General features: G+C 38.1%; 2 protein-coding genes across 4 annotated transcripts in view; one reads left to right on the top strand and one right to left on the bottom strand.

Moving 5' to 3' along the window:
• STAR (steroidogenic acute regulatory protein) overlaps positions 1-2032 on the top strand; it is a 29472-nt gene extending 27440 nt beyond the window's left edge. For both annotated transcript variants that reach the window (XM_037831373.1, XM_037831374.1), the window contains one exon: positions 71-2032. In XM_037831373.1, the coding sequence (XP_037687301.1) occupies positions 71-184 (114 nt within the window). In that variant the 3' untranslated portion in view covers positions 185-2032. The remainder of the gene's footprint in view (positions 1-70) is intronic.
• Positions 2033-2515: 483 nt separating this feature from the next.
• The window catches only part of ASH2L (ASH2 like, histone lysine methyltransferase complex subunit), a 42464-nt gene continuing 19812 nt past the window's right edge, over positions 2516-25167 (bottom strand). The window contains exons 9-16 of one of the 2 annotated variants that reach the window (XM_037831372.1): positions 23041-23134; positions 22033-22250; positions 10331-10498; positions 9826-10019; positions 6780-6872; positions 4786-4884; positions 4039-4098; positions 2516-3938 (exon numbers count right to left, since the gene is read on the bottom strand). In XM_037831372.1, coding sequence (XP_037687300.1) covers positions 3831-3938; positions 4039-4098; positions 4786-4884; positions 6780-6872; positions 9826-10019; positions 10331-10498; positions 22033-22250; positions 23041-23134 — 1034 coding nt within the window. In that variant the 3' untranslated portion in view covers positions 2516-3830. Of the gene's footprint in view, positions 3939-4038; positions 4146-4785; positions 4885-6779; positions 6873-9825; positions 10020-10330; positions 10499-22032; positions 22251-23040; positions 23135-25167 lie in introns of both variants that reach the window. The other variant, XR_005216046.1, reaches the window with a different exon arrangement.

Raw genomic sequence — 25167 nt, 5'->3', positions numbered from 1 at the left:
TAGGGTCCAGGAGTGTCTAAAGTAAACCATCACCCTCAACATGGCCAAACTCTCCTATCTTCTATTCCAGGGGTGGCTGCCAAAGACCATCATCAACCAGGTCCTATCACAGACCCAGGTGGATTTTGCCAACCATCTGCGCAGGCACATGGAGTCCACCTCTGCCTCTGCAGCCAGGTGTTAAGACCAGCCTGCTGCTCCCCACGGTTCCCACCTACATCTGCTTGCAGGCTTGTCATGCTGAGTGCCTGCAAACCTGTTTAAGATCTTCCCCTGGGTACAGCAGGATGGAGCTGCAGTGTTTAGGGCATGATACTAGTAAATCAGCTTGGTAAAATTTTAGCACCAAGAAAATTGGGATGAGGCTCTTGGATAAAGAGGGAAGAGCCTTCTCACTTCGCTCATTGATTAGCTATGAAATGAAGGCTCCCGAGATATTTGTATAACTTTTTTCTGGGCCCTTACTTGCCCACATAAAAACATCTTAAAATGCTACTAGCCTATATGGATGTGGGGGGTGCTAAGTACCGGGATTGGGACCTCATGCGTTACGGACTCAAGAACTCCATCCCTTGCAGGCAGTGTCTGGACGAAGCAGGGCCTTACAAAGGGGGCTCTGGCAACCCTATGCTCCTCCAAGTAGACAGACAGCTACACCAAAGGAGCAAGCAACTCCCCACAGTACATACCTTCCAGATATCTATTCCAAGTTTTTTCTATGGAAAAATGCAAAACAAGTTATTGGACTGGTTCCCCTATTTCTTCCAAGAGCACCAGTCAAAATAAAGAATCGTAACAAACACAACTTCAGTCTGCACCTGTTTTAAAATTCTCCTCTTAAAAAACTCTAGTAAAAATGCACTTTCATACTAGAGGAGTCCCAGAAAAAGATTTTAATTACTGATATTAATTCCCCAGCTCTTTAAAAGGAATGAAACTACTGGGGGTTTATGTCATTCAATTATTTAGAATCTGTTGCCAGAATCTTTTATGAAAATTTCCAATGATAACCACAAGCCTAAATCAGTTCTTAAAGAACTTGGCAACTGATACCTGATTAATGGGCACTGAAAGATGGAGACTATGACTGAAGGTTTTTATTTATCTAATTAAAAGGAACGGTAATACTAAATGTGAGACAGAACAGTAAGATAAAGTTTAAAAAAAAGAAAAGAAAAGAAAAGAAAAGAAAAGAAACACCTTTATTTTCCCATCAGTAATTGTTTAGACCTAAAAAGGTGACTGAATCTTTAGTTCAGAGTTACTACATCAGCTCCTGGTCAACATTTCTATTATTTATGAGGTTATTTAATTATAAGAGAATTCCATAGCTGTCAGCTGAGCTCCAGACTGCTGACTTTTCTGCTTTAATAAATTAATATTTTACTATGTTGGGAGAGGAGGTGGCTGGAGAGAGGAGGACTAATATGTTGGTAGCAAACTGTCTTTCCAAATTTCAGAGAGCTTATACTCTTAAAATACAGGTTGGGATGACACTACTAAGCTAAAAGTTATGAGTAGGGTGAAAAATCAACCGTTATCACCTGGAGTTTTTCCATTCTAATTCTAGTAGCAGTGAAATAGGTCTCTAGTATATTTATTGAAGAGACTAGCAGTACCAGGAACACTTATTTACTGAGGTATTGAAATTTTACAATTGATAGAGGTATTTATTATTATTTATTCTGACAGTTTCTTAGAGTAGTCTATTTTTGGCATAGATGAAATTATTACTTATTTCTCCATGAGCTTCAGAGTGAGAGGAAGAATTGTAGAAATATTTCTAACGGAATTATCATTCAGTCCCTGCTAAGAGAAAATGGTTACTTATTTAAAGATGTGTAAAGAAACATATTCTGGTTTCAAAAGAGAACAGCCTGACATTAAAGAAATGTGCTTTCAACTAATGTCATGGTTAAGAGCTGAATTATAATTTGCCTTCCTCAAACTATGTAATTGTCTTTGTGGTGGCTGGGTAGATATTTTGGCACATATTTTAATTTTACATTGGAATAAAACAAGTTGTCACTGATAGGTTCTGTTTACAGAAACCATATAGGACTATATCAAGACTGAGTGTTCTTGGAGCCCTTCAAATGAACCTTATCTCTCACTGTCTCTCTCACACACACACACACATTTTGAATATGAACTATAAACTGGCAAAATCATTACTTCTGTAATTTCTGATTTATGAAAGCCAAGTATGCAAAAAATCTAATTTTATAATTTAAATGGAGTCTAGGTATATAACTTAGATGTGGTAATTCATCTATGTTACAAAGAATTTACCTCTATCTTCCTCTAAATAACACCACCCTCATTTTCTTGGAGTCCTTCAAAGAGTAGGAGTCCAGAAGCTTTTATAAACATGTTTTCCTTGTAAGAACAGCCCATGAATTAATAAGTGTCTAGAGGTGACAGGCTAAAACTCCAGCTTGTGAACATCCTGATTCTGTGTCATAATTCCTGTAAGAAAAGTAAAAAAAAGAGAAAAAAAAAAAGCACAAAGTAGTGAAATGGCCAAAACAAAGAACTGCGGTAATTTATTGAGAGAAAAATATCATTGGTTAAAGCTGCTATGTTAAGATACCAACATTCACTTGAAATTTGGGAAATTTCTTAAGCAGGAAAATGACTACAAGATATTCAGAAGAGCCAAAGGCATTAAATATGATGATTCTTGGCAACATATTGCCTACCTCGTGGTGAGCCACTTTTTTACCTAGGTAAAGTGACATGCAGGTGTCTCTGGGGCAATCCTGGGAGAGATCCATTTATCATAAGACTGATGTGTTGTTCTCACATGAAAAAAGGAGACAGGGAAGCCATAAAGCGATCCCAAGGGAAGGCTCATTCTCACATTCCAGATTTCAGTATTCTGAAAACTGCCCTTTTAAGCAAAGGAGGATAAGCAAGTCAGGAAAACAACCTGCAATACCAACATTCATGTTCAAGGAAAAGAGTAGGAGGGAAACCATTCTCCCTCTTGAATCCTCATCCACCTCCCTGAAGGACTGATTTTCACAGGATAAAGGAGTGACTGATGTGGCTGGCTATAAAAGCAGCAGTAGGGGAGGGGTGAGACACAGGTCAGAAGAACCTGTGTCTCCCCTCCAATGCCTGCTTTCCTTCCTCATGCGGCCCACATGTTTGACAAAGTCATCAAGAGGAATCCCACATGACAAGGAACTAAAGTGCCACAAAAACTTGAAAACAAGTTTTATTTAGAGTTTCTAACTTTGTTAAAGCTGCAAGCAAGTTCCTTTCACAAGTACAGTTCTAGAGACCTATTAATTTCAGAGATCCCAGTGTTCAAAAGTACATTCAAAACTAATAACACAAACAAACTCACAACAAAAGGAAACAGTTTTTAGATTGGTTTGGAATGTGCAGCCATTGATTTCAGTTCTTCTCAGAAACAGGCCGACCACTTCCTTAGACATCAGGTGGGATGGAGTCAGTACCCACAGAAGGAAATGTCTTTCAAAAAGTTACCTACTTGGACAAGACTATTCAAATCCTTAGAAAAGACAATAGGATAACGAATCCCAGCTGGCAGAGTATGTGGTACAGCACCAATTTCACAGGGAACTTAACTGGATGGTGGGGTTAGCAGTTGTTGGCAAATGGTACGCAAAACAAGAGAGTTCACCGAAAGTGAGGGAAGAATACTAGGGGGCAGGGAGTTTACCCGTTTCTGCCCCAGCCTTTCAACTTGCTGAAAGTAGAGACTGTGTTCTGCAGCATCTTAGGGAGAACGTTTGAAACAAAATACACTCAGTATTATTCCCCACAAAGTCCATGTCTGGAAAGAGAGGGGGACCTGGTCAGGGTTCCCACGGGGGACTCCGTCTCCCATCCACTTCTGTTTCCACATGATATAAGACATCAGCCAGAGTATGTTCCACCACAGCGCCCCAGCCCATGTCACTCATCTGCAGGAGGAAAGAGAAACAGGCAAAGGCAGTGAATAAAGTAACCACAGCAGGAAGCAGCTGATACTGAGAAGGCAATGCTGACGTCTCTGTTACTCACAGGGCGGTAAGTGAGATCCTTCGGAGGATACTTGAAGCACGGTCCAAAGTTGATGGAAACCTGGCATAGAGTCAATTCAAGCAGACATGAAATAACATAAGAAAAGCCTGGAAAAGTAAATTTGACATGAGAAATTCTTCTCTTTAAATGTAGCTGTGTTGCTCAGGGTATAAGTGGAATGAATAATGTATATTAAGAAATAATATACCATTAAGAATAAGATAAATAACACAGACCTTGTCGATTTCTGTTCAATTCCTAAAGATTTCCTTATTTTACTGTTTCACTGGGGCTACTGACAGACTAAAACTACAAGGAAATCTCTGAGCAGTAACTTTTCAATTATTAAAAAAAAAAAAAAAAATTACCAGGCCCTAATGAAGGCAGTTCTCCCTTCTTCATGCTGTATCATATGTAAAAAAAATATGCCAAAGTTCCTAAACAATAATCATAGGTTATAAGGATATATGAAACCAAGTTGATTTATGCATGTATGTATTTTATATATACTTTCATATTCAAAAACAACATATACGTCACAGTGTATTCAAAGGAAAAATATAGATGACATTAAATACATGATCTTTATCTGTCTAAGCAAATACTTCTTCAGTATAAAGCAACAAATTCCCATCTCACTCTTAGGCCTATTGAAATTTCTTTGTAGAACTCAATCAATGGCTCTTTTATCACAACCATTAACCCACTTCCCTCAAGTTCTGTTCACAGAATGAACACGATACATACCGTGCAGCTTTTGTACAGTGAGATGGCCGGAAAGTAAACCCCCTCAAAAATATCTTTGTAAGCCACGCCTTGATTGACACCATTTTTATAAAATATTATCTGAAACAAAAAGCACTGGTTTTACTTCAGAATTTATAAACAGAATAAACAAACAAAAAACAACTCTCTTGGAAAACCCTTTAGAGGTGCTGCCACCATACCACACCACTGCTATGAATGTATTCCAATAGCACATAGCTTGTGTAAATAACAATATATCTTATTTTTATTTTAGATTTTTTAAAGGGCTTTTTCATGCACTATTCGTTGGTTTTCAGATTTATTTGCTTTCTCAATTCCTATGCTACTTATATCAAACAATTCATTCGATTATTCATTACAATGTATTTATAAAAAATAATTTGATCTTCCACTGGTACCTCAAAACAATACCTACTTAAGTTATTTATTTTACTGTTATTTTCCCCTGCCTCAGGTTCCCACTTCTGCATTTCTATTTTGAAGATTTCTTTGGATCTTCAAGCACAGTCTCTGCATCCTCATTTTGTCTGTCCTTTCTCTCCCTTAATTATCCCAAATATTCTTTCAATCTCTCTATATAGGAAAACTTCAGAATAGGCTCGTTTTTTTGAAGTAACTCTCTGTGTCTTTTTCCCAGCATGAACCATCTTTTCCCTGACTATACTTTCTGGTGGTATCATCCTTAGCTCTAGTAACTATTTCCCTTTACTACTTTCTTCCTAAATACGATGGGAACCTAGTTTATTTTTCCTACATTCCATTCTATTACTGCCCCATATGGCCTCACTGTATTGTTTTGGAAAAATGCTTCCAGCTCAGAACTTTCTTCCCTCATTTCCCCTTTAATTTTTGGCCCTTGCTGCCAGCCCAGATATGCCAGCCCTTCTTTGATTGTGCTGTGATCTTGGGCAGACATCTTCCCGATAACCCTGGGAGGTAAGGAAGCTTCTAGAGGATGGTGAGTAAGCCCTTTCAGCTCCTGGTGCCATGGGGCCACAAGCAGGGTGTCTTCTACGCTAGGTGTCCTCCACTGCACTCAGTACCTCTCCCGATAAAGAATAAATAAATCTCACTTGCATCTCCAATCTATTGTGGATTTCCTTATTAGGCCACTGTTTTTTTTTTTAATTCAGTTTTATGGAGATATATTCGCATACCATACAATCATCCATGGTGTACAATCATCTGTTCACAGTACTATCATATAGTTGTGCATTCATCACCCCAATCTATTTTTGAATGTTTTCCTTATACCAGAAAGAATGTGAATAAGAATAAAAATTAAAAATAAAAAAGAACACCCAAATCATCCCCCCATCCCACCCTATTTTTCATTTAGTTTTTGTCCCCATTTACCTACTCATCCATCCAAACACTGGATAAAGGGAGAGTGCGATCCACAGGGTTTTCACAATCACACTGTACCCCTGTAATCTACATTGTTATACAATTGTCTTCAAGAGTCAAGGCTACGGGGTTGGAGTTTGGTATTTTCAGATATTTACTTCTAGCTATTCCAATACATTAAAACCTAAAAAGGGTTGTCTATATTATGCATAAGAGTGTCCACCAGAGAGACCTCTCGGCTACTTTTGGAATCTCTCAGCCACTGAAACTTATTTCATTTCATTTCACATCCCCCTTTTGGTCAAGAAGATGCTCTCCATCCCATGATGCCAGGTCTAGATTCCTCCCCAGGAGTCATATTCCACTTTGCCAGGAAGATTTACACCCATTAGGCCACTGTTTTTATACTCTTTTCTCTGCAGAAAGCTCCTAAGAGAAGGCTGGTCAGCTCCCGGAACCAGCAGCATGGTACTACAGAGCAAGAACAAGAACTGCACCAGCAAGTCCCTTTATTCCTCTCTGGGCCCCCCTGTCCTCACTTCTAGAACCAGGGCGGAGGTGGGGGTGGGGTTTGGTCCCAATCTTCAAGGTCTTTTAGTTCTGATGTTTCTATGACCATGACTCACCTCACTATGGGGAGTCTGCTTTAGGCTCTTCTCTGCTTTATCCACAAAGTCTTTTTCTTCAAAATACAAATAACTCTTGAACTTTATCAAAGCCTTGAAAACCAAGAAAGAAAAAAGGCACATAGAAACATCAGCTACATCATCATGGAAAAAAAAAAAAAAATCCAGACTCATGCAAATAGCAGGGAGTCCTTGTACTCTCCAAAAGAAATGTAAAATCTTTACTGAATTGCCTGTGCTAGATTCCGAGCTATGTGCTTCTTAAAAGTACCAGATGGCACATATTTGTTAAACATTTTCCAAAAAAGCCTTTACTAAGAAAATTGTTGAGGAAACATGTACACATAAATATACTATACACACTCTCACAACAAAAATACCCATAGAAGTGGCTAAATTAATTCATAAATTTTTTCCCCCACAATAATCTTACTGAAAGAAACAAATTTACTTGCCCTAAAATCCTCTGTTGTATAAAAAACAACTGTGAAGGGCTACTTTCACATTACTACTTCCTTCCTTCCTGGATCCCTACTTGTTTCTCCTGAACATGGTCTCTGGCTCACTACTTGGTCTTGCCGGCTCCAAAAGCCCATTTAACTATCCACTACCAAACATATGACATTTATTTTTTTAAATTTGAATTTTTAGCACATACATGTTATTATTAAATATGGTAAAAAAAAAAATTCAAAAGATACAGAAGAATATAAAATGAAGAGTATCTCTCCATCTCACCATGTCCCTCAACCCCCAGTGCCCCTCACCAAAAGCAATCACTGTTCCAGAGTCCTGGTATCCTTCCAGAGAGGCTAGATATATATTAATATCTTGAAAATTAAAAAACACAGGCAAAAGAACAAGTAAGAAACCGTATCATACAAACGCACAAAAAAAAAAACAAGCTAAAAAACACACAAATGGTAGCATATTATACATTCTGTTTTACATCCTGAACTTTTCACTCACAATGTATCTTGGAGATCATTTCGTATCAGTAGATATGTAATTTTAAGAATAGCTCATAGTATTCTGTTGTCTAGCTAGATTAACAAATTCCTTATTCAAATCAAGAAGAAATTTTTAAAATACGAATGTGAGTAAATAATTTTAAAGATCCCAATGGTATCCTGTGGGTTCTATAAAACCAGGCATTAGTGTGGTAAACAGTTCAGGGTTCCAGACAGCAGGAGGCACAATGTGAGTCAACAGTGTGATGCAATCAATAAAATGGGATCTTAGGCTGCTTATCATCAGAATAAACTTGGAGGACTTACATTAATTAAATTTAACTTAGGAACTAATTTAAAGACTTACTCTAAAGCTACAATAATCAAGACAATGCATGCTGGCATAAGGATCAACAAACAGACCAGTGGAATATAAATAAAGAGCCCAAAACAAACCTACACTTTTTCCGTCATTTGATTTTAACCAAAGGCAACAATGCAATACAATGGGAGTAGGGGAGAAGAAAGAGATTTCAACAAATGGTGCTGGAACAACTGAATATCCATATGGAGAATAAAATTAACCTCGATCCCTACTTCACACTGTATAAAAAAATTAACTCAAGGTGGAAAAGACCTAAACATAAATGCTAAAGCCATAATGCTTCCAAAGGATAACACAGGAGAATATATCTTCATGACTTGAGCACAGGAAAAGATGTCTCAATTCACAGAGAGAAATAACTGTAGAAGAAAAATTTGCTAACTTAGACTTCATAAAAACTTAAAACTTCAGTTCATGAGAAGACACCATTAAGAAAATGAAAGCAAGGGAGAAAAATTTAAAAACATATCTGACAAAGGTCTGAAATCCAGAGTACATAAAGAACTCCTACAACTCAATAACAAAAAGACAAACAACAAAATTAAAAAAATAGGCAGAATATTTAAAGAGATTTGATACAAGAAGATAGATGAATAAGCATATAAGAAAATGCTCTTTATCATTAGTCAAAGAAATGCTAATTTGAACCACAATGAGATGCTACTACTACTATACTCACACACACAAATGGCTAAAATTGAGAGAGAACATCAAATGTTGACAAGGGTGTAGAACAAATAAAACTCATATAATGCTAATGGGAATGGAAGGAACCTGACAATTTCTTATAAAACTAAGTATATACCTATTCTATGACATAGTAATTTCATTTCTAGGTACTGACTCAAAAAAAATGACAATATATGTTTACAAAAAGATTTGTACAAGAATATTCATAGCAACTTTATTCACAATAGTCCCAAACTTGAAACAGCCCAAGTGTCCATCAACAGGAAAACAGATAAACAAACTGTGGTATATCTGTACAATAGAATACTGCTCAGCATTAAAAAGGAACTACAAATATATGTAACAGTGTGGATGAATTTCAAAAGCACTATACCAAATGATGACAGCCAGATACAGAAGACTATGATACTCTATGATTCCATTTACATAAGCTCAAGAACAGGCAAAACTAATCTACAAAGGGAAAAATAGACCAAAACAGTGGTTCCCTCTAGGTGGGTGGTGGTTAGAATTAGCTGGGAAAGGGCATGAGAGAACTTCCTGGGGTGATGGTAAGATTCTACATTACAAAAGGGGTTCAAACTCAACTCAGTGAATGTACACTTGAAACTTATTCATTTCATTTTATAGAAATTTAATATCAAAAGAAAAAACTAAACAAAATTGAACTCTAGTCAATGATACACATGCTGAAGTACTTAGGGGGAAGTGTACTGATATCTACAATTCTCTCTGAAATATATAAAAAAGATGGATGGACGGACTGATGGATGAACAGATGGAAGGCTGGCTGGCTGGCTGGCTAACATGTTACTGATAAAATCTAGGTGTTTTGTATACAGACATTGACTCTAAAATTCTTTCAACTCTGTTGCGCATCTGAAAAGTTTCATAATAAAATGTTGGGAAAAAATGTAAATGGTGGTCAGCACCATTAGGGCACAGGGAGGCCACAGCCGCAGGCACTGGCTGCCACAGGTCTTCAAACCCCCAGGAATCCCCTGCGGGAGGACAGACTCACCTTATCTTTGTAAGTATCAGGCAGCGACTTGGCGGTTTCTGTATCTTCAGGAAGACTGATATAAAATCCCAGGACGTCTCCCTGTCCGTAGCCGGAAGAGTAATGCTTGCCAATGGACTGGTGGAACTTGGTTCCCTTTTTGCTCCGCCAAGAATAGCTAAATTTATCATAACCTAAGGGCGCTTGAAGGTTGCCTGCCCCAAGAAAAGGATATATAGGAAGTCAGAGGATTGCAAGTTCAACTCTGGGTTGCTAAGGGAAAAGATATTACTCCTTTTTAGATTTTGTCAATTTTGTAAAATTGCTAACAAACAATTTCTCATGAGCAAATAATTAAAAATATTCCTAGGAATTGCAAACCAGCTAAACCCTCAGAAACTAAATTTTCTGCCCACAATCCTGTAAGCTCAAAAGTCTTTCCCCCAACTCAAAGTCTGAAGCTTTAGCCAGATGGCGGTTAGCCACAGCCTGCTACCTGCTGTGATGTGTTATGGCCTCAGCTTACCTAAGGGCTGGGACCAACCCAGTCTGGCAGCGGTGTCTGGTGGCATCTCATCCACAGTGATTTCAAAGTACCAGGTACCTTTCCGTACCCCGTGAGAGGCCCGCACCATGGAGTAGCCCTTCTCTCCAACCACAGTTAGCCGGTCATCAGAGATCTTTAACTGTGGAGCTGCAGTGATGGAGATTAAAACAGAGTCTTGCAACTTATTTGAGGTACTCAGAGAGAATTGCCACAAAAACATGATCCCTTATACTAAAGTAAAACAAAATAAAGTCAGAAATATGAGGTCAGGAGTTAAAAAATCTCAAAATAAGGTTTAGACAAAGGAGAAGGGAAGAAAGTCATTAGGTAACCTAGTTTTTATTAAATGGGACTATTTTAAGATGACACATTTAAATTAATCATACTGTATATTCCCTATAACAACCAACTGCAATGCATCTGGCTCCTGATATGAACAAACCATCTTTAAAAAGATTTAACTTTTTAAATAATTTCAGAATTTCAAAAAATAGTACAGAGTTTTCACATATCCTTCACTCAAGTTTCCCCAAATGTTATCATTTATAACCACAATACAATGATCAAAATCAGAAAATTAACACTGATACAATACTATTAACTAATCTACAGACCATAATCAAATTAAGCCAGTTATCCAAATAACATTCCTTTTCTGGGCCAGGACCCAATCTAAGATCCCACATTGTATTTAGTTGCCACGTCTCCTTAGAGTCCTCTACTTGGGAACAGTTCCTCAGCCCTTCTTTGTCTTTCATGACCTTGATACTTTGAGAAGTTTTGGTCTCTTGGTTTGTAGAATGTCTCTCAATTAGGTTTGTCTGATATGTCCTCATGTTTAAGTCCAGGTTATCATATTTCGGCAAGAATACCACTGAAATAACACTGCTCCACCCAGTGCATCATTATTAGGAGGTACATGATATAAAAACGGTAACTTAATTTTGATCACTGTGAAAATGGTGCCTGCCAGATCTCTCCACTGTAAAACTACTATTATTCCCTTTGTAGCTAATAAATATCTTGTCAGGAGATATAAAGATACTTGATTTTGGAGTGAATTCAGATGACAGCAAGGAATTAACTATTTTGTTACATGTGATAATAGACTGTGATTATAAGAGAAAAAAATCTACTTTTTAGAGATGCACACTGAAGTATGTGAGATTTACTTTACAATAATTCAGAAAAAAGAGAGAGACAAAGAAATAAAAGTAAAGATAAAACAAACGTGGCAAAATTTTGATAATTGCTAAATCTGAGTAAAAAGTATATAGATTCACTATACTCATCATCTCTCTACCTTTGTGTAAGGTTTGAATATTACTTTACTACAAGGCCATCTTGTGAGACAGGGGAACAATCTAAACCAGTCAGAGGGGATACAGTGACTTCATTCTGAAGGAAAAAAATGACAAACATCTCTGATCCACTTAAGCCTTAACTGAGGCAAAAACATTTAAAAGTGTTTGTAAATATTCTGGGGTTGTCCAATTCTATCAGAAGCACAGAATTTAAGTTAATTAGCTTCTGTAAAGGTCTTTATGATTTACAAAGTATTTATATATACATATAAAATACTGTGTGTGCTGCCCTCCCCCCTACGTGGGATCAGACACCCAGGGGAGTGAATCTCCCTGGCAACGTGGAATACGACTCCCGGGGAGGAATGTAAACCTGGCATCGTGGGACGGAGAACATCTTCTTGGCCGGAAGGGGGATGTGAAAGGAAGTGAAATAAGCTTCAGTGGCAGAGAGATTCCAAAAGGAGCCGAGAGGTCACTCTGGTGGGCACTCTTATGCACACTTTAGACAACCCTTTTTAGGTTCTAAAGAATTGGGGTAGCTGGTGGTGGATACCTGAAACTATCAAACTACAACCCAGAACCCATGAATCTCGAAGACAGTTGTATAAAAATGTAGCTTATGAGGGGTGACAATGGGATTGGGAAAGCCATAAGGACCACACTCCACTTTGTCTAGTTTAGGGATGGATGAGTAGAAAAATAGGGGAAGGAAACAAACAGACAAAGGTACCCAGTGTTCTTTTTTACTTCAATTGCTCTTTTTCACTCTAATTATTATTCTTGTTATTTTTGTGTGTGTGCTAATGAAGGTGTCAGGGATTGATCTGGGTGATGAATGTACCACTATGTAATGGTACTGTAAACAATCGAAAGTACGATTTGTTTTGTATGACTGCGTGGTATGTGAATATATCTCAATAAAATGAAGATTAAAAAAAAAAAAAAAAAAAAAAAAAGAATACCTAGTAATCCAAAAATCCAAAATAGCATTTTGATGAAACACCTAATTAAATGCCTGTTTCTAATTAAAAAAAAAAAAAAAATACTGTGTGTGTGTGTGTGTATGGACCCAATTTCATGGCTACCATCCCAACTGGGTAGATGGGAGACAGCCACTGTGTGGCTCTTCAAGACCACAAGGCAGAGCCTGAATGATACCCAGCCTATACTCTTTCCATTACACCACAATGACCCTTGAATTAGTCAGATACAGCAATAGCCTTGGCAGTCCAGAGCCTCAGAGCCAGAACGATATAAAAAGTGCATCCACATGGAAGGGTGACCCAGCACTAAGACTAGGCTTTGAAATATCCTGTGCTAAACAGAAACAAGGAACTGGAGAAATGGCTAATTCTAGGGTGAGGCAGTACAAGCACAAGATAAGCCTGGAACATCTTGTGTGCAAAATAAAAAAACAGGGACAATCAAAATGACACAAAAGTCAGCTTGAAGTCTGTGTGCATCAATTATAACCCACAGAATAAAACAGGAACTCGTGAAGCTATACCCATAAGTAAATAAATGAATAAATTGGAATTTGATAAGGAACAGGATTTTAAAGGGATTACCTCCTCACAAAGAGAAAAAGAGAAACTTTACAGTGGCTAAGATTGGCAGACACCATTTTAGTCAAGTAATTAAAGTGAACACTATCAGTAATGGGGCAAAGTGAAATCATCCTAACAGGATGCAATATGATTATAACAAAGCATCACTTCTGTGAGATTCCTGTCGAAAATGTATAGCCTAAATCAAATCATAAGGAACCATCAACAAACCCACACTGAGGAATCTTCTATAAAATAACTGGCCTATAATTTAAAAAAAATGTCAAGATTATGAAAGTCTAGGAAAGATGGAAAAATTATTCCAGACTGAACAAAACTTAAGACACATGACAGCTAAATGCATCATATACTTCTCAACTGGATACTTGGGCTATAAAAGACATCACTGGGTCAACTAGAGAAACTTGAATGGGACCTGAAGATTACAGGGTAGTAATTAGATGTCAACTTCCTGATTTTGATGGTTGTATCATGGTTCTGTAAGGCTGTGAAAGTTTTAAAAACATCCACAAATTCTTTGATACTCCTCCCTTCAAGAGATAGAATCTAATTTTCCTCCATGTGAGTGGGCTGAACTTAGCTGACTCACTTCTAACAAAATGGAAGTGATGATGCAAGACTTTGGAGAATGGTCTTAAAAAGCAGTGCAAGTACTGCTTTGGAGGATCTAAGACGGCGGCATAGAGAGGAGTGGAAGCTAAGTAGTCCCCCTGGAACAACTAAAAAAACCCAGAAACAACTAGTAAGTAATCCAGAATGACTGCAGGGGGACAGACATGACCGTCCACTCATCATACACCAACCTGAATTGGGAGGAATGCCCGAGATCACAGCATAAAATCTGTAAGAACTGCGGATCCAAATCGGGAGACCCCTCCCCCACAGCCCGAGCTACAAAGCCTCATGGTGCCAGAGAGAAGCTTTCTCCCAGCAAGCGAATATAGCTCAGCTGAGTTCCAACTGGGGTTTTAATTAGCGAGTGTGAACTGCTCGTTACGAGGTATGAATCCCCAACAAGTAGACAGAGGCTTTGGGTGACAATTGACCTTGGAGAGCCGGAGGGTCGCCTTGGACTAGCTCTGTTCCTTTTACGACTCAGTGGAGAAAGCCTCGGCCATTTTCCCAGTTCTGTGACCCAGACAAGGGTGTGGCACAGGCAGAGACAGACCAATGAAATGCTAACGACCTCCCCCTAGGGCGTCTATCTTCTCTAAGAGGAAAGGGGTGGGGCCCAGCTCTACTACCTGCCTTTCATTCAGAATTTATACCAGTCAAGAATTATAGGCTAATCTTTGCATCAGGCAGAGAGCGCCCCTGCACGGCCCAGCACCCGGGGCTTCCCTTGAGGGACAACGTGCACTTGTGATGTAGTATAGCCTTCCCTCAGCAGAGGTCCTGGAAGATCACAGCTGAAAAGTGAGGCCCGCTCGGAAAACCCAGGGACGCTACATCAATGCCGGTGGTTTGTGGGTCAGCGACAGAGAAAATCTGGGGCAAAACTGAAATGAAGGCTTCGACTCTTGCAACAGCCTTGAATCTCTGGGAACACCTGGGAGGTTTGAATATTAAAGTGGCCCTGCCCTCTCTCTCTAGCTAAGCCAACTTGAAAGGTGAAATCACTGCCCTCCCCACTATGTGGGATCAGACACCCAGGGGAGTGAATCTCCCTGGCAATGTGGAATATGACTCCCGGGGAGGAATGTAGACCCGGCATTGTGGGATGGAGAACATCTTCTTGACTAAAAGGGGGATGTGAAAGGAAATGAAATAAGCTTCAGTGGCAGAGAGATTCCAAAAGGAGCCGAGAGGTCACTCTGGTGGGCACTCTTACGCACAATTTAGACAACCCTTTCTAGGTTCTAAAGAATTGGGGTAGCTGGTGGTGGATACCTGAAACTATCAAACTGCAACCCAGAACCCATGAATCTCGAAGACAATTGTATAAAAATGTAGCTTATGAGGGGTGACAATGGGATTGGAAAAGCCATAAGGACCACACTCCCCTTTGTCTAGTTTATGGATGGATGAGTAGAAAAATAGGGGAAGGAAACAAACAAACAAACAAAGGTATCCAGTGTTCTTTTTTACTTCAATTGCTCTTTTTCACTTTAATTATTATTCTTGTTATTTTTGTGTGTGTGCTAATGAAGGTGTCAGGGATTGATTTAGGTGATGAATGTACAACTATGTAATGGTACTGTGAACAATCGAATGTACGATTTGTTTTGCATGACTGTGTGGTAGGTGAATGTATCTCAATAAAATGAAGATTAAAAAATATATATAAAAAAATAAAGAAAGCAGCCCTGCCTCCCTGACCACCCAGACACACGCACCACGTTCAGGGCAGACAGCTCCAACAACAAACCCAAACTGAGTTCACCAACTGAACCCCACAAAAATCATTTCCCCACACACCACAGAGACAGAGTTGGGGAGAAATGACTTGAGGGATATAGGTGACTCGCAGATGCCATCTGCTGGTTAGATGGAGAAAGTGTACGCCACCAACTTGTAGTTCTGAAAAATTAGATTGGTCCATTTTTTTTACAACTTGAAAGAACCCTATCAAGCAAAGGAAATGCCAAGAGGCCAAAAACAACAGAAAATCTTAATACATATGATAAAACCAGACGATATGGAGAACCTGATCCCAAACACCCAAATCAAAATATCAGAAGAGACACAGTACTTGGCACAATTAATCAAACAATCACAATCGAGGAACGAAAACATGGCACAAGATATAAAAGACATGAAGAAGACCATGGAACAGGATAAAAGGGACATAAAGAAGACCCTAGAAGAGCATAAAGAAGAAATTGCAAGATTAAATAAAAAAACAGGAGATCTTATGGAAATAAAAGAAATTGCAGGCCAAATTAAAAAGACTCTGGATACTCATAATACAAGATTAGAGGAAGTTGAACAATGACTCAGTGTCCTACAGGTCCACAGAACAGAAAATGAAAGAACAAAAGAAAGAATGGAGAAAAAAATTGAAAAAATCGAAAAGGATCTCAAGGATATGATAGATAAAATAAAAGTCCAAATTTAAGACTCATTGGTGTCCCAGAAGGGGAAGAGAAGGGTAAAGGTCTAGAAAGAGTATTCAAAGAAATTGTTGGGGAAAACTTCCCAAACCTTCTACATAATACAAATACACAAAGCACAAATGCCCAGTGGATTCCAAACAGAATAAATCCAAATAAACCCACTCCAAGACATATTCTGATCAGACTGTCAAATACTGAAGAGAAGGAGCAAGTTCTGAAAGCAGAGAGAGAAAAGGAATTCACCACATACAAAGGAAACAACATAAGACTAAGTTGTGACTACTCAGCGGCCACCATGGAGGTGAGAAGGCAGTGGCATGACATATTTAAAATTCTGACAGAGAAAAATTTCCAACCAAGAATACTTTATCCAGCAAAACTCTCCTTCAAATTTGAGGGAGAGCTTAAATCTTTCACAGACAAACAAATGCTGAGAGAGTTTGCCAATAAAAGACCTGCCCTACTTCAGATACTAAAGGGAGCCCTATCGACAGAGAAACAAAGAAAGGAGAAAGAGATATAGAGAATTTTAACAGACATATATAGAACCTTACATCCCAAATCACCAGGACACTCATTTTTCTCTAGTGATCACGGATCTTTCTCCATAATGGACCATATGCTGGGACATAAAACAAGCCTCAATAAATTAAAAAAAAAAAAAAAAAATTGAACATATTCAAAGCACAATCTCTGACCACAATGGAATACAAATAGAAGTCAATAATTTTTTAATTGTAACTCTACTATTTACTTCCTACATGATACAAAATACACAAACTCTAATGATAAATCAATGGTTTTGAACTCGATGTAAAATATGTAATTTTTGACAAGAACTATATAAAGGTGGGGGAATGGAGGAGTATAGGAACATAGTTTATGTGTCCTATTGAAATTAAGTTGGTATCAAAGAAAAACAAGATTGTTATGGATTTAAAAGTTTAATTTTAAGCCCCACAGTAAACACAAAGAAATTATCGGAAATTATGACCATAAAGATGAAAAGTAGAGTATGGATTAAGAGAAAGGGGGAAGGGGCAATGGGGAGTTAAGAAATGAGTGTAGGGTTGCTGTTTGAGGTGAAGGGAAATTTCTAGTAATGGATGGTGAGAAGGTGATAGCATTGCAACATTCTAAATGTGATTAATCCCACTAATGGAAGGCTAGGGAGGGGGTGGAATGGGAAGATTTAGGCTGTATATATGTCTTCACAATTTAGGGGAAAAAAAAAAAAAGATAGTCTAAATAGATGACAGTTGAATGCCAAGGATGACCCTGGATGGGATCTGAGGATGGAGGACAGGAGGCTCAAAGCAGACATAAGGAAAAGGAAATAAGAATGTAAGCTTTGTATCATTGTTGAATCTCTTGTACTTCTTAGCTGCGCTTAATGGGATTGCATAAAAGAATGTTCTTGTTCATGGGAAGTTTGTACGTGAATTATAGTGAATGCTCAAGGATGTGTGCAGCTAGCTCTCATATGTTCAGAAGACAGAGCAATAGATGATGGATGATAGATAGGAAGGGAGGGAGGGAGGGAAAGAAATAGCGGTGTGACAACACGTTAAAAGTTAGTGGATCGGGGTATCGAGGGAGGGGGTTCAGGGAATGCTGGAGTTCTCTGTATGGGGTTTGTATTGTTTTTGCAACTGTTACTATAACTTTGAATTTATTTCAAAATAAAATTAAAAAAAAAAAAAAGGTAGTGCAAATTCCTTCATGCTCTCTCTTGGATCACTTGCTCTTGAGGAAGTTAGCTGTCACCTGTGAAAACAAATAAGCTGTCTATGTAGAAGTCCACATGATGAGCAACTGAGGGCCATGTCAACAGCCATTTGAGTCATCTTGGAAACAGATGCTCCAGTCTTCATCAAGTGTAGCCCTGGCTAAAAACTTGACTGCAACCTCAAGAGATTTCCGGAGCTAGACCACACGTCTAAGCTGCTCCCAGATTCCCAACTTTCAGAAACTGCATGAGATAATAAACATTTTTAAGTCTCAGACTGCTAAGCTTTGTGGTAATCTGTTTTGCAGCAGTACATAACTAAGGAGAATGTCCTCATTTGTAAGAAACACATACTCAAGTACTTGAGGGGAAAACGGGCAAATTACTTTCAAATGGTTCAGGAGAAAAAGTTTTTGTACTGTTCTTAACTTGTAAGTTTGAGATTGTTTCAAAACAAGAAGTTAAAAAGATACAACATAGATTTATGGTTATTTTTTATTATCCCCACAGGGGGCAGTGACTGTTCTATGTATTGATTTCCAACAAGTTACTGTTAAGGATCAGTGTTTTTTCTCAATCCAGCCCTTGTCCAAATAGCCAAAGGGTATTAAGTGTAGAGAAACAAGACAAATCTCACTTCTTAAAGCTTTAAGTCACTTATTTGGCCCTTACCTACTATTGACGTATGCTAGTCACTAACAGGAGTCAAACAAATCCACATATAATGGATATTAAATTGATATTACACTAAGGTATTACTTTACTTCCAAATGACTAGCATCAATACAAATGTTAGAGTCTTTAAAATTAAATCAAGAAATAACGGGCCTCCAAATGAAATAAATATATAGACCTGTTTGAATCCGATTCAAACAAACAACTGTAAAAAGGCATATTTTAAACACCATGGAAATCTGAGTATGAACTGGGTTTTAGATAATTAAAGAATTATTAGTAATTTAGTTAGGTATGATAATGGCATAGCAGTTATGTTTAAAAAATCCTTATCTGTTTGAGATATATACTGAAGTATTTATGGGGGAAATAAAATCTGGAATTTGCACTAATACTCTAGAAAAACAACATCAAAAAAGTTTTTGAAGTATACTTGTCTAGAAATGGTTGACATTTAAACTCTCCTTCACATTCTAACGGATACCGAATGACATTTTTTGTTAAATCTGAATAAAATTATGGCATCAAAAAAAGCTACTACATATTAAAATTTGCATGAGCAACAAAGATCATTAACAAAATCAAAAGACAACTACAAACTGGGAGAAAATGTTCACAACCTACACCACAAAGAGCTAATATCCAAAATATACAAAGCATTCATAAAATGGAGGGACAAAGAACTCAACAGACAAATGGGAAATAAAAGTATACATGAACAGACAATTTGCAAGAGTCAATAACGACTTTTAAACATACAAAAAAAATGTTCAAAGAAATGCAAATTAAAACAATACTGAGATACCATTTTTCACTTAACAAGACTGGCAAAAATTAAAATATAGGGCAACACGTTTTGTTTGGTGATGCTTGTGGAAAAACAAGCAATCTCTACATTGCTGGTGGTAATTACCTCTCTGAAGGAAAATCTGGCAGATTCAGTCTAATAATCTACCCTTAAAATATTCTGCCAACAATACAAAAACACATATGCCCATGATTATTCACTGTCATTTGTAATTGCAAAATACTGGGAACAATATAAATACCTACACATAGAGTATCAAACGATGGTATATCCACACAGTGGAATACCATGAAGCTAGGAAAAAAAACTGATGTGGATGATTTTCAAGAATATACTTAAAAGCAAAATGCAAAAAGACCATCTATAGTATGACGCTCTTTATGTATGAAAAAGAGATATAAAAAAATACATGCATCTGCTCATTTATACAAAAGAAGTACAAGGATAAACTAGAAATTAATGAGATTGGTTACCTATAGGAGGGAGGTGGAAAACCAAGGGGAAAAAAGGAGGGAGGGAGAATGGAGTAGCAGGGAAGAGAAGGGAGTGACACTCCAAGCAAACTTTTTTGTTCAATTCTGACTCTCAGAACCATAGTAATGTTTCACATAGCCCACACACACAACCAAGATGTGAGGAACCCAATATAGCACACAAGCACTAAAAAACAAACCTAACTACATAAATGAAAAACACAACCACACTGAAGGAGGTTGGGAACAAAAGAACAAGTCTAAGTTAACTTGGAAGACAGAATCTTTACTGGATACCACAAGGCTAATGACAAAAAGAAGAGTATATAAATGCTGTGATCTAGTTAGAAAATATTCTGAAATTCTTTTATTTGCATAATATGAAGAGAAAAGAATAAGTAAACATATTGTAGATGATTAGAACCAGGTTTCTCACTGTTAGGGAAAGAGGGAAAGCTGGAACGAGCCCAGGGGTATTCAACTGGAATCTAAGGCATTTGTACAAACTCAGTACAGACGTGTATACATGTGTGGGTTGGTACACGCACATAGGTTTCCTTGCTCTGTCCAATGAGGGAGTCTTGGAGCGACGACACCCTGGCAACAAGGAGCAATGCCTACCACCTAGATCATAGTTTTTAAACACCATTCTCCCATCAAAGGAACCAGGGCTCCTTGGAGAAGTAGCTGATAACCTGGGATGGGACAGGGAAAGTACAAGATGAACCTGGAATATCCTGTGATGTTAGAAATAAGAACCAAAAAAAGGGGATGGGGGTGGGGGACACAAGGAGCCAAATTGAAGAAGTTCCTAAAGGCCAAAGCTGGAATGATGTGAGTAACAAAACAATGAAATTACTGGTTTATACCCCATAGAATGAAATAAATATCCATGAGTCCATTCCCATATATATAATAGATTATATAAATAAAAGGAGAAGGTATGTTGCATGACCCAGCTTCCTGCCTTACGCTCTCATACCCATTGGAATGTCGAGCCCTTATAACCAGCTTTTTTCAGTCCCTCAAAGTGTGAACCATTTCCACGTTGTGCTCTGAACACGCTGCCATTCAGAGCAGCTCCTGATTTCAGGGCAACATGACTCGACTTCCCCACCGTGTAGGAAAGCACTATAATAAAAGCTCATGTCACACACACACACACACACACACACACACACACACACACACACAGGAGAAGGAAATGAGTAAATAGAAAATCATCAGGTAAAAGCCACAGTAATAATTAATGCAGACAAGATCCACTGAAGGATGCTAAAATTAGCAGATAAAAACTTTGGAAAAACAGGATATCCACCTATCTGCAAAGTATCTCCCCCAAAATATCTTACCCCAAAGGGAAAGAGAGTAACTTTATAATGGAGAAACCAAGCAGAAACCACATTAATCAAACGATGCTGGCCAACATCATCAGCAAGACATAACGACATCATAAACGCCATGAATTGATGCACTGAGCACTGACTCATTTCTGTGGTATTCTTACAAACATGCCCCACCTCAGTTATCATGAGAAAACATCAGATAAACCTTCACTGAGGACATTTGACAAAATTACTGACTAATACATTAAAAAATGTCAGGGTTGTGAGAGACAAGTAATGACTGAGGAAATGTTAACGATTGCAAGAGACTAAGGAGAAATAACTAAATGTGACGTGAGACCCTAGAAAAAGGACATTAATGGAAAACTAGTGAAATTCAAATAAGGTATTTAGTTATATTTATCAATGTTAAATTCCTGGTTTTGATCACTGTTGTGTAACATGTTACCACCAGGAAAAGTTGGTAACAGATACGTATTATTTTTGCAACTTTACTATAAGTTTAAAATTAGTTGAAAATAAATGCTTTTTAAAATCTTCCATATATAAAGACCAGAAGGAAATTATTTCTTGCACATTCTGGCTGCGTCTAGTCCAGGAAGGTGGGTGGGGTGGATGGTAGAAGACAGATACATGTATCTAATTCTAGACTGAACAAAGCTGATGACAGCAGTTCAAAGAAACATTGGGCCCAACACGATCATTAACACCTTACATACCTCGATCATGCAGGGCTAACAAAACCCGTTCATACAAGCAGGCTCTGTAGAGGTCTCCAGGAATGGGTTTTCCTGCCCAGCAGTCAAGCTCAAGCTTCTCAGGGTCAGGGGCGTGGGGATCAGGCTCAGCTAGAATATACCGATAGCCATCTTTGTTAAATGGGTGCTCCAAGGGGTAGCCATGAGGGGGAAGACGCTGAGCAGAAAACAAAGGGTCACTGCAGAAAGGAAAAAACAAAATCAAGAAATGGAAAATCCCTCTAGCTCAGCTGCCAACAATTCTGTAGTAAAGGCCTCTGAATTAGATTTCGGCTGGAATACATGTTAACTCCCTAAAAAATTATTTTTATTATTCAAATAGATCATCCTGCCCTCTGCAGGCAAGACAGGGAAATGAAAAGGATTAGTTTTATTTAGCAAAGTACTTTAAACTATTTGTGGTGTGTAGGAATCTTCCTTGTGGTCTCTGAACATGAACTGACATCTACAAAACTGGGCCAGGACATGGTAGGGGAGAGAGGGAGAACAGGGAAGGCAGGTGATTGCTTTCAGTACACTTATTGTTATAAACGAAAGAACAGAAGCTCAGAGATGTGAGCAGGTACTATCTGATGCCAGTCTAAACAAGAAGTGACCTAGATTTCATCACCTCAGTATTGGATAAAGGGAAGGGAAGAAGCAGAAAGTTTAACTAAAGGATCTAACATTCAATATTAGTTTCACTCCCTCTCACCATCTGTCCTTTCTCAAGATACCTTAACAGAACTTTATCCCCCAGGTTTATCACTGCCTGGGGGTCAGTTTTTATAGTAACAAGTTAGAAAAACAGGACACCTGGCCTGGGATTGCTTTACCCCTTAAAATGCTCCAGGTTTGAGAGAAACGGACAGGCTTTTTAACCTCAGACACCTGCTTTACTGCAGAATATGGCTCTTTTCCCTCTCGTGGACTTTGCCAGCATCAAAGAATACTCAAACGGTGGTGGGTGGGGGTGAGCATGCTCCCCACCTCCGGGCCTTCTTGGTGGTCCCTGTGGTCCCTCCATCCTGTTGTTTACGCTTAGCTCCTCTTCCTTTTCCACTGCTTCCTGCTGCAATTCCTCCTTTGAAGAGAAGGCAAGTTTTTTTCAACCAGCTGTGGATACTGACGTTCTATAAGGTCTAACACACCCAATGTGCATTTGTGTAACACCATAAGAGGATTTCCTTTCCAAAAGCATAATGGATTTCAACCTGGTTCTAAGCGAATGGCAGTAAGCTCAAATGAACTAGCACTAATGATATCTGTGTGACATTTTCAACCTTCCTTTCTTAATTAACTGCAACTACTAGTACACTTTCTGAAGATGTGACACAAATGCATTTTCACACATTCAGATTCCAAACATCCACAGCTAAAGGGAGAATAACTGTAGATTGAGTTTTTTCCACCCAAATCAATACAACACCCATAGAGAGAAAATATTCTCACTGTAAGCAGATGTTCATTTGAACTTCACATGATATTCCATAAACATAATAAAGACACAATACCTTCTAAAGCACTTAACTTGAATATCCAACAAGACAAAAGTACATCAAACATGGAAAACAAAAACAGGACTATTAAAAAGGTGTTTCTCTCCAGTGCTGCTAGATACCCAGTGCGGCTGTGCATTACACAAGTAAGACAGAAGCCTTTAAATTTAGTAGACACTTTTTAGTTCCATACCCATTCATAAATACAGCAATTACTAAGATCATGTCAATGCATAAAAATCCAGGTTAGACTAACCTGGCTCGTGGAATTAAGGGCAAATAACATTTATAGACAATTTAGTTCATGCAGAAAAATATATAGCCACATACTAAGACCACAAGGAAACTGTCTTGTGTATTTCTGAAATAGGTACTTTGAAATTTTCATTCAGTTCTGTCATTCCCCTCAGTTTGTTTTTACCCCTTCCACAAAATGTCCTTGAACTGTAGGAAAACACCTTTATATAAACAACTGCAGATTACTATGTCTTAAAGTAGGGCAAGCTTGGAAATTATCAGCAGTGCCGCTGCAATAAAAAGGATCAAGACTTTGAGGGTAGATCATATTCTGCATAAACAAGACCAGATCCATGCAGAAATTCCTTTTACCAACACATCAGGAGTTATTCCTATTTTTCAAAAAAGTTTTAACTGTTGCAACATCAATACCTCCAGTTTGAGTTACCTAAATCCTTGAATAGTTGCTTATTGTCATTTGCATCTTAATTATTTTAAGAAAAGTTTTAGATATGTCTTTGACAGAACAAGCAATACTAAGGGACTGCTGGCCGTGTTAGGCAGAATATGACAATGTACAAGCTTTTAATTACTAACATTAAACTGGAACTACTGTTTCATAATTAAGTGCTATTGCCACCGTTTCCACAATGCTTTAAAAATTTTACTTAGTTTTAGCTTCTACCACAACTCAGCAAAAAGCATTTTCCAAACCACAAAATACTTAAGTCTGAGAGGCTGAAAGAAGACAGAGGAGGAATTCACCCCCAAAAGAGGCTCCACCTGTAAGAACAGAAGTGGCACCATATATTTGTCAAATTTTAACAGTTAAAAGGGGAAAAAAATGATGTAAAAAGATAAACAATACACTTAGTAATTTCCAACCCTTCTTAGAATATTAGTAACAGTGGAAAAGATTAGCTGTTTAAGATGCTACCACTTCAAAAGACAAGTCGATGCCATGTGTCGGATGAATATCTAGCCATCTCCCAGCCACCCAATTCTCATTAGATGACTGTTAGTAATGAAGAGCATTCCCAGTATCAGGTAACCAAACAGAAAAGCATGCCACAGCAGAGGATCAGCACAGAAATGCTGTCCTTTGAAACTCACTTTCTGAACAACCTGAAGTTTCAGGGCAAGAAAAATTAGAAGGCGGGCATAGGAAGTTAAACGGTAATTCACAGTTAATTAAGGGAACAGAGTGGAGAGCAACTCAATCTTTCTAAATAGTTACGAACATAAAGATAGGGAAGCTAATATAAACACAATAAATCTGACCTTAAAATTGTACCTTGTTTTATGCTAACCTGTCTCACTTAAACCTGTGGTATAAAGTGACAAAAATTCTCCTCCGTTACGATCTGCCACATCCTTGGCT

Source organism: Choloepus didactylus, chromosome 3, assembly GCF_015220235.1.
Source record: "Choloepus didactylus isolate mChoDid1 chromosome 3, mChoDid1.pri, whole genome shotgun sequence".
In the NCBI taxonomy this organism is placed as follows: domain Eukaryota; kingdom Metazoa; phylum Chordata; class Mammalia; order Pilosa; family Megalonychidae; genus Choloepus; species Choloepus didactylus.
This window is presented reverse-complemented; position numbering and strand designations above follow the sequence as displayed.